This window comes from Salvelinus namaycush, chromosome 11 (genome assembly GCF_016432855.1).
Source record: "Salvelinus namaycush isolate Seneca chromosome 11, SaNama_1.0, whole genome shotgun sequence".
Classification (NCBI taxonomy): Eukaryota; Metazoa; Chordata; class Actinopteri; order Salmoniformes; family Salmonidae; genus Salvelinus; species Salvelinus namaycush.
In genome coordinates, this window is record NC_052317.1 from 45,381,639 (window position 1) to 45,395,871 (window position 14,233).

Genomic DNA, 14,233 nt, shown 5'->3' on the forward strand with positions numbered 1-14,233 from the left:
TCCTTTAGCTATTTCATATAGAATTTTAAGACTCATTGAAGTATCAAAAGAAAACATGTAAAAAATATATATTTGATGAAAAATTTAATTTGGCCTTTAATGCTATTGGCCTATAGAAACACATTGAATAACAGATAGTCCTTACTGCTATTAGCCAATAGAAACACATTGAATAACAGATAGTCCTTACTGCTATTAGCCAATAGAAACATATTGAACAACAGATAGTCCTTACTGCTATTAGCCAATTGAAACACATTGAATAACAGATAGTCCTTACTGCTATTAGCCAATAGAAACACATTGAACAACAGATAGTCCTTACTGCTATTAGCCAATAGAAACACATTGAATAACAGATAGTCCTTACTGCTATTAGCCAATAGAAACACATTGAATAACAGATATTCCTTACTGCTATTAGCCAATAGAAACACATTGAATAACAGATAGTCCTTACTGCTATTAGCCAATAGAAACACATTGAATAACAGATAGGCCTTACTGCTCTTAGCCAATAGAAACACATTGAATAACAGATTCCCTACATGGAACAACAGATAGTTTCCCAAAACATTCCTAAGGAAGTTTGTTCTGAAGTGTCTGTCCGATATCTGAGTAATATCAGAAAGATCAGGGAGCATTATAAATATTTTACATGTATTTAAAGGCTTGTTTTTGGCACTGTCTCCATATATACAGTGCATTCGGAAAGTATTCAGACCCCTTGACTTTTTCCACATTTTGTTATTCTAAAATTGCTTAAATAGTATTTTTTTCTCATCAATCTACACACAATACCTGATAATGACAAAGCAAAAACAGGTTTGTAGAAATGTTTCAAAATATATATTTTTTTTAAAACGGAAATATGACATTTACATAAGTATTCAGACCCTTTACTCAGTACTTTGCTGAAGCACCTTTGGCAGCAATTACAGCCTCAAGTCTTCTTGGGTTTGACGCTACAAGCTTGGCACACTTGTATTTGGGGAGTTTTTATTTTTAATATGTTTGCAAAAATTCTAAAAACCTGTTTTCACTTTGTCATTATGGGGTATTGTGTGTAGATTGATGAGAATTTTTATTTATTTAATTGACTTTAGAATAAGGCTGTAACGTAACAAAATATGGAAGAAGTCAAGGGGTCTGAATACTTCCGAAGGCACTGTACTTCCATCCATTTTTTTAAAAACTGGTACAGGGGGACCTTCAGATGAGTCTTGTGAGGAAAACAACCGACATGTGCATGTTTGTGAGAGTCTCATCTTTCCATAGAGGCGTCATAATAGTTTGTTAAGCCGAACCGTTCGGACGCTACAGACGATTTTGTGAGTCTACTCCATCTTTATAGAGATCTTCCCTGGTACGATTCTCAGATGGTGAACTTTAGAGACATGACCTATGGCTGGAAAGACTTGCTCAGTAAAGGTGTGTGTGAATGTGTGCAGGTGTGTGTTATTATCAGGGTCAGAGAATGACAGCTGTCCTCTGTCCCTGTCCAGCAGCACTCTGATCCTCTGGGGTTTTGGTCTCATTGTGATGGGAATACCTGGCCCTGATGGGGAACTTGCTCCATATTTACCTCCACTATAACACACAATCCACCTTTCAGGCTTCATGTTTCCCTTCCTCTGGGCAGACTCTTGTATGACACCCACGGACCAGACTGTACTGTCCCCAACCTCAACGTCCCAGCTGTGTGTCCCTGAGTTAAAGCCCTCAGAGCCCAGGACCAATGCATTGTAATCAAACCTCTCTGGGTTGTCAGGAAGCTGTTGACTCGCACAGAATCTTAGACTGGTCAGATCCTCAGACAGGATGAAATATCGGTAAGCAGTGTTTGGGTCCAGAATCACAGGACCTGAACAGATAGAACTAGAGATTAGAACTGGTCGTGATATCAGGACTAGAACTTGTCGTGATATCAGGACTAGAACTGGTCGTGACATCAGGACTAGAACTGGTCGTGACATCAGGACTAGAACTGGTCGTGACATCAGGACTAGAACTGGTCGTGACATCAGGACTAGAACTTGTCGTGATATCAGGAGAAGAACTTGTCGTGATATCAGGACTAGAACTTGTCGTGATATCAGGACTAGAACTGGTCGTGATATCAGGTCTAGAACTTGTCGTGATATCAGGACTAGAACTTGTCGTGATATCAGGACTAGAACTTGTCGTGATATCAGGACTAGAACTGGTCGTGATATCAGGACTAGAACTGGTCGTGATATCAGGACTAGAACTGGTCGTGATATCAGGACTAGAACTGGTCGTGATATCAGGACTAGAACTTGTCGTGATATCAGGACTAGAACTGGTCGTGATATCAGGACTAGAACTGGTCGTGATATCAGGACTAGAACTGGTCGTGATATCAGGACTAGAACTGGTCGTGATATCAGGACTAGAACTGGTCGTGATATCAGGACTAGAACTGGTCGTGATATCAGGACTAGAACTGGTCGTGACATCAGGACTAGAACTGGTCGTGACATCAGGACTAGAACTGGTCGTGATATCAGGACTAGAACTGGTCGTGATATCAGGACTAGAACTGGTCGTGACATCAGGACTAGAACTTGTCGTGATATCAGGACTAGAACTTGTCGTGACATCAGGACTAGAACTTGTCGTGACATCAGGACTAGAACTGGTCGTGATATCAGGACTAGAACTTGTCGTGATATCAGGACTAGAACTTGTCGTGATATCAGGACTAGAACTTGTCGTGATATAGGAACTAGAACTTGTCGTGATATCAGGACTAGAACTTGTCGTGATATCAGGACTAGAACTTGTCGTGATATCAGGACTAGAACTGGTCGGATATCAGGACTAGAACTTGTCGTGATATCAGGACTAGAACTTGTCGTGATATCAGGACTAGAACTGGTCGTGATATCAGGACTAGAAGTTGTCGTGATATCAGGACTAGAAGTTGTCGTGATATCAGGACTAGAACTGGTCGTGATATCAGGACTAGAACTGGTCGTGATATCAGGACTAGAACTGGTCGTGATATCAGGACTAGAACATGTCGTGATATCAGGACTAGAACTTGTCGTGATATCAGGACTAGAACATGTCGTGATATCAGGACTAGAACTGGTCGTGATATCAGGACTAGAACTTGCCGTGATATCAGGACTAGAACTGGTCGTGATATCAGGACTAGAACTGGTCGTGATATCAGGACTAGAACTTGTCGTGATATCAGGACCAGAACTTGTCGTGATATCAGGACTAGAACATGTCGTGATATCAGGACTGACACCAGGACAGAGGGAACTTGTAAGTTGTTGATACACTTTATTTAATAAAATGTGTTTCATGTTTTTGAACACTATTACATACAAGAAAGTGTTTTACTATAATATATTTTGACAGAATATCATAGTACATGTTTTCCTCCTGTTTGTCTAAATGCATTAATGTTTTACTGTTTAAAAATATCATAAATTAAGGAAATTGTTCATCGTAGGCAAACAAAATGATACTTACTGTATTTCACAATTCCCTGCATCTTCTCCCAGACTCTGAACTGCAGGTTGCCCAGGTGTTTGGCCACATCTATCAGCGCTCCTGAGACCAGCTGTGGATCCGGCAGTGTGAAATGGGCTCTGAAAGAACATTAAAGAGTCAGTGCTGCTGTGGAGTTGGGTTCAGAACCACAGAGTCAAGTCAGTGTTACTGTGGAGTTGGGTTCAGAACCACAGAGTCAAGTCAGTGTTGCTGTGGAGTTGGGTTCAGAACCACAGAGTCAAGTCAGTGTTGCTGTGGAGTTGGGTTCAGAACCACAGAGTCAAGTCAGTGCTGCAGAACCACAGAGTCAAGAGAGAGACAGGAGGCAGATCACTTACCTTTTCACTGTGGCCTTGTAGTTCTGCAGGGGGACAAAATAGGAAATGAATAATGAATATAAAATCAAATCAGTCACAATAATATACTTACTGTTCAGATATTAGTCCTTACCAGCGGCAATGAGATGTCCTCAGCTCTCATCTCCTCCTCTATGGCTCTGATTGTATCTGAAAGTGAAGATATCTGTCTGTTCATCTCTTTAATCTTCTCCTTCATCATCTGAGTCTTCTGCTCCTCTTCCTCCCTCAGTGTCGCTATACTGGCCTCCTCCTCCTCTCGTAGAAACTGGTGAAGTTTCTGAAACTCTTCTTTAATCTGCCTCTCTGTGTCCTGGGCCTGGCTCTGGAGACAGTGAAAGGACTAGATGATGATAGCCTACATCACTGTAGTTTCTCCTTGTATTTTCATATTATATTGTAATATTACACAAGCCTGAACTCTTAGGGAAAAAATGCATATGTGTAATATGTTTCTTTATTATTTGTTTTACCGGACAAAACATCCACAACATCACCCTGCCCAGACCCACCTGCTCACACCCTCATCTCCAGACCAACGACATCAGACAAAACATCCACAACATCACCCTGCCCAGACCCACCTGCTCACACCCTCATCTCCAGATCAACGACATCAGACAAAACATCCACAACATCACCCTGCCCAGACCCACCTGCTCACACCCTCATCTCCAGATCAACGACATCAGACAAAACATCCACAACATCACCCTGCCCAGACCCACCTGCTCACACCCTCATCTCCAGATCAACGACATCAGACAAAACATCCACAACATCACCCTGCCCAGACCCACCTGCTCACACCCTCATCTCCAGATCAACGACATCAGACAAAACATCCACAACATCACCCTGCCCAGACCCACCTGCTCACACCCTCATCTCCAGACCAACGACATCAGACAAAACATCACCCTGCCCAGACCCACCTGCTCACACCCTCATCTCCAGATCAACAACATCAAATCAAACTTTATTTGTCACATGCGCCGAATACAACAAGTGTAGACTTTACCGTGAAATGCTTACTTACAAGCCCTTAACCAACAGTGCAGTTCAAGAAGAGTTAAGAAAATATTTACCAAGTGGGCTAAATAAAAAGTAACACATTAAGAATAACAATAACGAGGCTATATACAGGGGGCACCGGTACCGAGTCAGTGTGTGGGGGTACAGGCTAGTTGAGGTAATCTGTACATGTAGGTGGGGGCGAAGTGACTATGCACAGGTAACAAACAACAGCGAGTACTGTAGCAGCAGTGTACAAAAGGAGGGGGGGGGGGGGGTCAATGTAAATTGTCCGGTGGCGATTTTATGAATTGTTCAGCAGTCTTATGGCTTGGGGGTATATACTGTTGAGGAGCCTTTTGGTCCTAGACTTGGCGCTCCAGTACCGCTTTCCGTGCGGTAGCAGAGAAAACAGTCTATAACTTGTGTGACTGGAGTCTCTGACAATTTTATGGGCTTTCCTCTGACAACGCCTATTATACACTGCTCAAAAAAATAAAGGGAACACTTAAACAACACAATGTAACTCCAAGTCAATCACACTTCTGTGAAATCAAACCGTCCACTTAGGAAGCAACACTGATTGACAATAAATTTCACATGCTGTTGTGCAAATGGAATAGACAAAAGGTGGAAATTATAGGCAATTAGCAAGACACCCCCAAAAAAGGAGTGATTCTGCAGGTGGTGACCACAGACCACTTCTCAGTTCCTATGCTTCCTGGCTGATGTTTTGGTCACTTTTGAATGCTGGCGGTGCTCTCACTCTAGTGGTAGCATGAGACGGAGTCTACAACCCACACAAGTGGCTCAGGTAGTGCAGTTCATCCAGGATGGCACATCAATGCGAGCTGTGGCAAAAAGGTTTGCTGTGTCTGTCAGCGTAGTGTCCAGAGCATGGAGGCGCTACCAGGAGACAGGCCAGTACATCAGGAGACGTGGAGGAGGCCGTAGGAGGGCAACAACCCAGCAGCAGGACCGCTACCTCCGCCTTTGTGCAAGGAGGTGCACTGCCAGCGCCCTGCAAAATGACCTCCAGCAGGCCACAAATGTGCATGTGTCTGCTCAAACGGTCAGAAACAGACTCCATGAGGGTGGTATGAGGGCCCGACGTCCACAGGTGGGGGTTGTGCTTACAGCCCAACACCGTGCAGGACGTTTGGCATTTGCCAGAGAACACCAAGATTGGCAAATTCGCCACTGGCGCCCTGTGCTCTTCACAGATGAAAGCAGGTTCACACTGAGCACATGAGCACATGTGACAGACGTGACAGAGTCTGGAGACGCCGTGGAGAACGTTCTGCTGCCTGCAACATCCTCCAGCATGACCGGTTTGGCGATGGGTCAGTCATGGTGTGGGGTGGCATTTCTTTGTGGGGCCGCACAGCCCTCCATGTGCTCGCCAGAGGTAGCCTGACTGCCAATAGGTACCGAGATGAGATCCTCAGACCCCTTGTGAGACCATATGCTGACACATGCACATTTGTGGCCTGCTGGAGGTCATTTTGCAGGGCTCTGGCAGTGCACCTCCTTGCACAAAGGCGGAGGTAGCGGTCCTGCTGCTGGGTTGTTGCCCTCCTTCGGCCTCCTCCACGTCTCCTGATGTACTGGCCTGTCTCCTGGTAGCGCCTCCATGCTCTGGACACTACGCTGACAGACACAGCAAACCTTTTTGCCACAGCTCGCATTGATGTGCCATCTTGGATGAACTGCACTACCTGAGCCACTTGTGTGGGTTGTAGACTCCGTCTCATGCTACCACTAGAGTGAGAGCACCGCCAGCATTCAAAAGTGACCAAAACATTAGCCAGGAAGCATAGGAACTGAGAAGTGGTCTGTGGTCACCACCTGCAGAATCACTCCTTTTTTGGGGGTGTCTTGCTAATTGCCTATAATTTCCACCTTTTGTCTATTCCATTTGCACAACAGCATGTGAAATTTATTGTCAATCAGTGTTGCTTCCTAAGTGGACAGTTTGATTTCACAGAAGTGTGATTGACTTGGAGTTACATTGTGTTGTTTAAGTGTTCCCTTTATTTTTTTGAGCAGTGTATAGGTCCTGGATGGCAGGAAGCTTGGCCCCAGTGATGTACTGGGCCGTTCGCACTACCCTCTGTAGTGTCTTACGGTCAGATGCTGAGCAGTTGCCATACCAGGCGGTGATGCAACCGGTCAGGATGCTCTCGATGGTGCAGCTGTAGAACTTTTTTAGGATCTGGGGATCCATGCCAAATCTTTTCAGTCTCCTGAGGGGGAAAAGGTTTTGTCGTGCCCTCTTCACGACTGTCTTGGTATGTTTGGACCATGATAGTTCGTTGGTGATATGGACACCAAGTGACTTGAAACTCTCGACCCGCTCCACTACAGCCCCGTCAATGTTAATGGAGGCCTGTTCGGCCCGCCGTTTCCTGTAGTCCACGATCAGCTCCGTTATCTTGCTCACATTGAGGGAGTGGTTGTTGTCCTGGCACCACACTGACAGTTCTCTGACGTCCTCCCTATAGGCCGTCTCATCGTTGTCGGTGATCAGGCCTACCACTGTTGTGTTGTCAGCAAATTTAATGATGGTGTTGGAGTCGTGTTTGGCCACGCAGTCGTGGGTGAACAGGGAATAGAGGAGGGGACTAAGTACACACCCCTGAGGGGCCCCAGTGTTAAGGATCAGAGTGGCAGACGTGTTGTTGCCGTCTCTTACCAACTGGGGGCGTCCCGTCAGGAAGTCCAGGATCCAGATGCGGAGGGAGGTGTTTAGTCCCAGGGTTCTTAGCTTAGTGATGAGCTTTGAGGGCACTATGGTGTTGAACGCTGAGCTGTAATCAATGAACAGCATTCTCACATAGGTGTTCCTTTTGTCCAGGTGAGAAAGGGCAGTGTGGAGTGCGATTGAGATTGCGTCATCTGTGGATCTGTTGGAGCGGTATAAGAATTGGAGTGGGTCCAGGGTATCCGGGAGGATGCTGTTGATGTGAACCAAGACCATGGCTACCGACGTGAGTGCCACGGGGCGGTAATCATTTAGCCAGTTATCCTTCGCTTCCTTGGGCACAGGGACTATGGTGGTCTGCTTGAAACATGTAGGTAATACAGACTCGCTCAGGGAGAGGTTGAAAATGTCAGTGAAGACACTTGACAGTGTCAAGCGCATGCTTTGAGTACACGTCCTGGTAATCCATTTGGCCCAGCGGCTTTGTGAATGTTGACCTGTTTAAATGTTTTGTTCACATCGGCTACCGAGAGCGTTATCACACAGTCATCCAGAACAGCTGGTGCTCTCGTGCATGCTTCAGTGTTGCTTGCCTCGAAGCGAGCATAAAAGGCATTTAGCTCGTCTGGTAGGCTCGCGTCACTGGGCAGCTCGCGTCTGGGTTTCCCTTTGTAGTTTTCAAGCCACATCCGACGAGTGTCAGAGCCGGTGTAGTAGGATTCAATCTTAATCCTGTATTGACGCTTTGCTTGTTTTATGGTTCGTCTGAGGGCATAGCGGGATTTCTTATAAGCTTATAAGCTAAGTCTCCCACTCCTTGAAAGTGGCAGCTCTAGCCTTTAGCTCGATGCGGATGTTGCCTGTAATCCATGGCTTCTGGTTGGGATATGTACGTACAGTCACTGTGGGAACAACATCATTGATTCACTTATTGATGAAGCCGATGACTGAGGTGGTGTATTCCTCAATGCCATTGGATGAATCCCGGAACATATTCCAGTCTGTGCTAGCAAAACAGTCCTGTAGTGTAGCATCCACATCATCTGACCACTTCCGTATTGAGCGAGTCACTGGTAATTCCTGCATTAGTTTTTGCTTGTAAGCAGGAATCAGGAGGATAGAATTTTGGTCAGATTTGCCAAATGGAGGGCGGGGGAGAGCTTTGTATGTGTCTCTGTGTGTGGAGTAAAGGTGGTCTAGAGTTTTTTCCCCCCTGATTGCACATGTGACATGCTGGTAAAAATGTGGTAAAACTGATGTAAGTTTGCCTGCATTAAAGTCCCCGACCACTAGGAGCGCCGCTTCTGAGTGAGCATTATCTTCTATGCTTATGGCCTTATAGAGTTCGTTGAGAGCGGTCTTAGTGCCAGCTTCACTTTGTGGTGGTAAATAGATGGCTATGAATAATACAGATGAGAACTCTCTTGGTAGATAGTGTGGTCTACAGCTTATCATGAGGTACTCTATTCAGGCGAGCAATACCTCGACACTTCTTTAATATTAGACATCACGCACCAGCTGGTATTGACAAAAAGACACACACACCCAACCCTCGTCTTACCAGAGGTAGCTTCTCTGTTCTGACGGTGCATTTAAAATCCCTCCAGCTATTTATTATCCGTGTCGTCGTTCAGCCACGACTCGGTGAAACATAAGATGTTACATTTTTTGATGTCCCGTTGGTAGGATAATCTTAATTGTAGGTCATCAATTTTATTTTCGAATGATTGCACGTTAGCAAGGAGAATGGAAGGCATTGGGAGTTTACTCACTCGCCTCTGGTTTCTCAGAAGGATTCCCGATCTGCGTCCTCTTTTCCTGCATCTTTTCTTCACGCAAAAGGCGTGGATCTGGGCCTGTTCCGGTGAAAGCAGGATATCCTTCTTGTCGGACTCGTTAAAGGAAAAAGTTTCTTCCAGTCCGCAGTGAGTAATCTCTTTTCTGATGTCCAGAAGTTATTTTCGGTCATAAGAGACAGTAGCAGCAACATCATGTACACAATAAGTTTAAAAAATAAATTACACAAAACGCAAAAAAAATAACAAAATAGCCCAATTGGCTGGGAGAATGTAAAACGTCAGACATGTTCTTCGGCGCCATCTTAATCCATACAAATCAGACAAAACCTCCACAACATCACCCTGCCCAGACCCACCTGCTCACACCCCCATCTCCAGCGCCCACATCACCCTGCCCAGACCCACCTGCTCACACCTCCATCTCCAGCGCCCGCATCACCCTGCCCAGACCCACCTGCTCACACCCCCATCTCCAGCGACCCATCCTTCTCTGCCACATGGCCTTAAACTGCACCATTTTGTTTCTCTCCGTCGCACTTTCAACATTCAGATAATAAAGCACTTGACCTTTCCATTGTGTTAGTGATGGAGGATTGGTTGATTTCCAGTTTTTAAATATATGTTTCTTCAAGATGATTGATGAGAAAAGTATCGTCCAACCAATCAGGCATCTCACTGCACCCTCATATGACATGTCTTGAAATATGCAGACAGACGGACTCAAAACTCCGCCCATAACTTTTGGAATTTATAGCTTTCCTAGAAGGCATGGATTATTGAGTCATTGTTAGTTTTACACTTAATAGACTCTTAAGGATTTTATACTTTTATTTCAGTATTCAGTATGGTGTCAATTGAGGTGACTAAGTTTCATGAAGCCGTTAGAAGACTGTTGCTGACTGAGAAGAGGTACAGTATAAAATATTTTGCCTATAATAAATGATGTATAACAAGTCTTTGTGATTGAATAGCCGAGTTAATAATTACATTACTTTTAACACACGGCCTATGTTTTGCTCAGTCTGGCAGTAACCCAGAGCGATAAGAGGATCTCTTTTGGCTGCTGATGACAACAACTGCATGTAAATTGTTGTTCTACATCATAATAATTCTATGTCTGATAGCATTTTGTCTTCATTTGGCAGATTAACCCATGTTTATTGATGCAGATTAACTCATGTTTATTGGTGCAGATTAACTCATGTTTATTGATGCAGATTAACTCATGTTTATTGATGCAGATTAACTCATGTTTATTGGTGCAGATTAACCCATGTTTATTGGTGCAGATTAACTCATGTTTATTGGTGCAGATTAATTCATGTTTATTGGTGCAGATTAACTCATGTTTATTGGTGCAGATTAATTCATGTTTATTGGTGCAGATTAATTCATGTTTATTGGTGCAGATTAACTGATGTTTATTGATGCAGATTAACTGATGTTTATTGATGCAGATTAACTGATGTTTATTGCTGCAGATTAACCAGTGTTTATTGCTGCAGATTAACTATTGTTTATTGCTGCAGATTAACCAGTGTTTATTGCTGCAGATTAACCAGTGTTTATTGCTGCAGATTAACCAGTGTTTATTGCTGCAGATTAACCAGTGTTTATTGCTGCAGATTAACTCATGTTTTGGTCCTTTTGTCTTCCCCTCCGGAACCAGTCAGGCAACAACCCATACTGTACTGGCTGCAGGTAACCCAGTTGCTAACGATTTGGACCTGTGGCCGGTTCAAATCCCAGGCTGGGCGCTGGAAAAAATGGGCAGAATTGATTTGACAGCTGGAGGGCTGCTGGGTTCACATCCTCAATACATTCCCCTACTGTTGGGCACTTGAGCAAGGCCCTTAACCCCACAACATGCTCTCTATTCAGGGGCTCTACAATGTAGCTTAAACCTGTGCTCGTCTCAACTGTATGTGTGAGGGGGTGAGGGGGGGTTGAGAACGCTTTTATTGTTCCTTATGGACTGTGATGTGTTGTGTTGTGAAGTGAAGTGGTCAGCCAGAGTTGAAATAAAGAGATGCCTCCCTGGCCACCCGTGCATATAATGAAAATAAATTCTAAAAAACTACGCTGGTATTCTTTTGTCCATTATTTTGTTGTTTATTAAATTATATTCTTAGCTAAAAATAGGACTATTTATTAGTAGTAGCAAGAATTCATAAATGGCATCATGCAGTGTTCTATATGGAACCATTTTGGTTCAGTGAAGAAGAACCCCTAGAACCTTCAAAACTCAACTCTGGACCTCGAAGCCAGTTCAACTGCATTTAAAAAAAAGATTTCTCCCATCTAATCAGGAACGGGTTAAGATCTGGAACAACAGGTGTGTGCAATTAATTATCAGGTAGAAGAGAAAACCAGCAGGCTCTGGACCTCGTAGGGGTAAGAGTTGAATACCTCTGCTCTAGGGTTCTGATCAAAGAACCCTATAAAAGGGTTCTAATATAGAATGTTGAGGGGTTCCACACATGACGCAAGCAATAGAACCCCTTTTTGGTTCTATAAGGAATCTTGGGTACCAGTCTGTATCTGCTATCATTCCACTCCTTGACACTTCTTGACATGCCAAACAAAGCCCAGATTGTAATGTTTGCATAAGGAGTGGAATGTAAACCCTCTGAACATTACAACTCATTCTTACCTTAATATGCCAAGCTGTTTGATTCCAGGTGAGTTTAACTTTATTAAAGACTTCCAGCTTCTCCTGTAAAGGCTTCAGCACAGGGTGGAGTTCCTCCTACAATGAAACATTGACGCTTTACTATGGACAGAGTCTCTGTGTTCTAGTGTTACTATGGACAGAGTCTCTGTGTTCTAGTGTTACTATGGACAGAGTCTCTGTGTTCTAGTGTTACTATGGACAGAGTCTCTGTGTTCTAGTGTTACTATGGACAGAGTCTCTGTGTTCTAGTGTTACTACGGACAGAGTCTCTGTGTTCTAGTGTTACTACGGACAGAGTCTCTGTATTCTAGTGTTACTACGGACAGAGTCTCTGTGTTCTAGTGTTACTACGGACAGAGTCTCTGTGTTCTAGTGTTACTACGGACAGAGTCTCTGTGTTCTAGTGTTACTACGGATAGAGTCTCTGTGTTCTAGTGTTACTATGGACAGAGTCTCTGTGTTCTAGTGTTACTATGGACAGAGTCTCTGTGTTCTAGTGTTACTATGGACAGAGTCTCTGTGTTCTAGTGTTACTATGGACAGAGTCTCTGTGTTCTAGTGTTACTATGGACAGAGTCTCTGTGTTCTAGTGTTACTATGGACAGAGTCTCTGTGTTCTAGTGTTACTATGGACAGAGTCTCTGTGTTCTAGTGTTACTATGGACAGAGCCTCTGTGTTCTAGTGTTACTATGGACAGAGTCTCTGTGTTCTAGTGTTACTATGGACAGAGTCTCTGTGTTCTAGTGTTACTATGGACAGAGTCTCTGTGTTCTAGTTTTACGCTTTATTGTCAATAATCATATCACAATCGTTACAGGAATAAGCAATTATTTTTTTAGGCATTGTTAACACACACACACACACACACACACACACACACACACACACACACACACACACACACACACACACACACACACACACACACACACACACACACACACACACACACACACACACACACACACACACACACACACACACACAGCTGAAAATACACAAGAACATATGGATACCTTATGATCCTGTACATCTAGTGGTTTGTGGTTATGTTGTCTAGTATCCTGCCACACCAAACAGACAGGCTGTTTATCCTCCAGCTCCAGTGTTTCTCCATTCAGACTGCAGAGCACAGAGCTTATCTTGCTTGTTGATTTCTGACTCTCTATATGTGACTGTGAGAAGGCCTCACACAGGCTCTTTAGAGAAAGGTTAGGAGGATACCAATCTTTGGAACATTTTCTCCTGCAGACTGGACATTCCCGAGATTCCCTTTGTTTCCAGGTTTCCTGCAGACAGGTTTTACAGAAGCAGTGGCCACACGACAGGAGAACAGGATCCTTGAAGATGTCACAGCACACAGGACAGGAGAGATCCTCCTCTTGGAAAGATGAACCAGAAGCCATTTTGTAATGAAATCAGTCACTTCCCTCTAATAGCCTCTGAAGGAAGCAGACATTGACTTCAGTGTTGTTTGAATCTTAGTGTTGATGATATTGTCCTGCTCTTCAGTAGATGCTGTGATTCTTGATGTCGTAGTAAGTTAGTTGAAGTGAGTTAGAGTCCTTTATAGTGTATAGTGGCCACGCCTATCTGGGGCTTTACCCTTCTGAACTTTTGACTCTCTGCAGCACAGGTGACTTAGGGGTGAGGCTCAGGAGTGTGTGTGTGTGTGTGTGTGTGTGTGTGTGTGTGTGTGTGTGTGTGTGTGTGTGTGTGTGTGTGTGTGTGTGTGTGTGTGTGTGTGTGTGTGTGTGTGTGTGTCGCCTTAGCGATCTCATTAGGATAAAGACCTCCTCCATTCCTGCCATTATTGAAAGAGATCGTGATACCTCACATCTCAAAATAGGGCTACTTAATGTTAGATCCCTCACTTCAAAGGCAGTTATAGTCAATGAACTAATCACTGATCATAATCTTGATGTGATTGGCCTGACTGAAACATGGCTTAAGCCTGATGAATTTACTGTGTTAAATGAGGCCTCACCTCCTGGTTACACTAGTGACCATATCCCCCGTGCATCCCGCAAAGGCGGAGGTGTTGCTAACATTTACGATAGCAAATTTCAATTTACAAAAAAAAAATGACGTTTTCGTCTTTTGAGCTTCTAGTCATGAAATCTATGCAGCCTACTCAATCACTTTTTATAGCTA

At 44.0% G+C, this 14,233-nt stretch overlaps 1 protein-coding gene across 1 annotated transcript; it reads right to left on the reverse strand.

Annotated features, from left to right (window-relative positions):
• Positions 1-1,337: 1,337 nt before the first annotated feature.
• LOC120055444 (tripartite motif-containing protein 35-like) lies at positions 1,338-13,485 on the reverse strand. Its single transcript, XM_039003307.1, has 6 exons — positions 13,096-13,485; positions 12,058-12,153; positions 3,982-4,212; positions 3,870-3,892; positions 3,511-3,629; positions 1,338-1,864 (listed from the first exon to the last, which is right to left on the reverse strand). The coding sequence occupies exons 1-6, from the start codon at positions 13,483-13,485 to the stop codon at positions 1,338-1,340; spliced, it is 1,386 nt and encodes a 461-aa protein (XP_038859235.1).
• Positions 13,486-14,233: the final 748 nt, after the last annotated feature.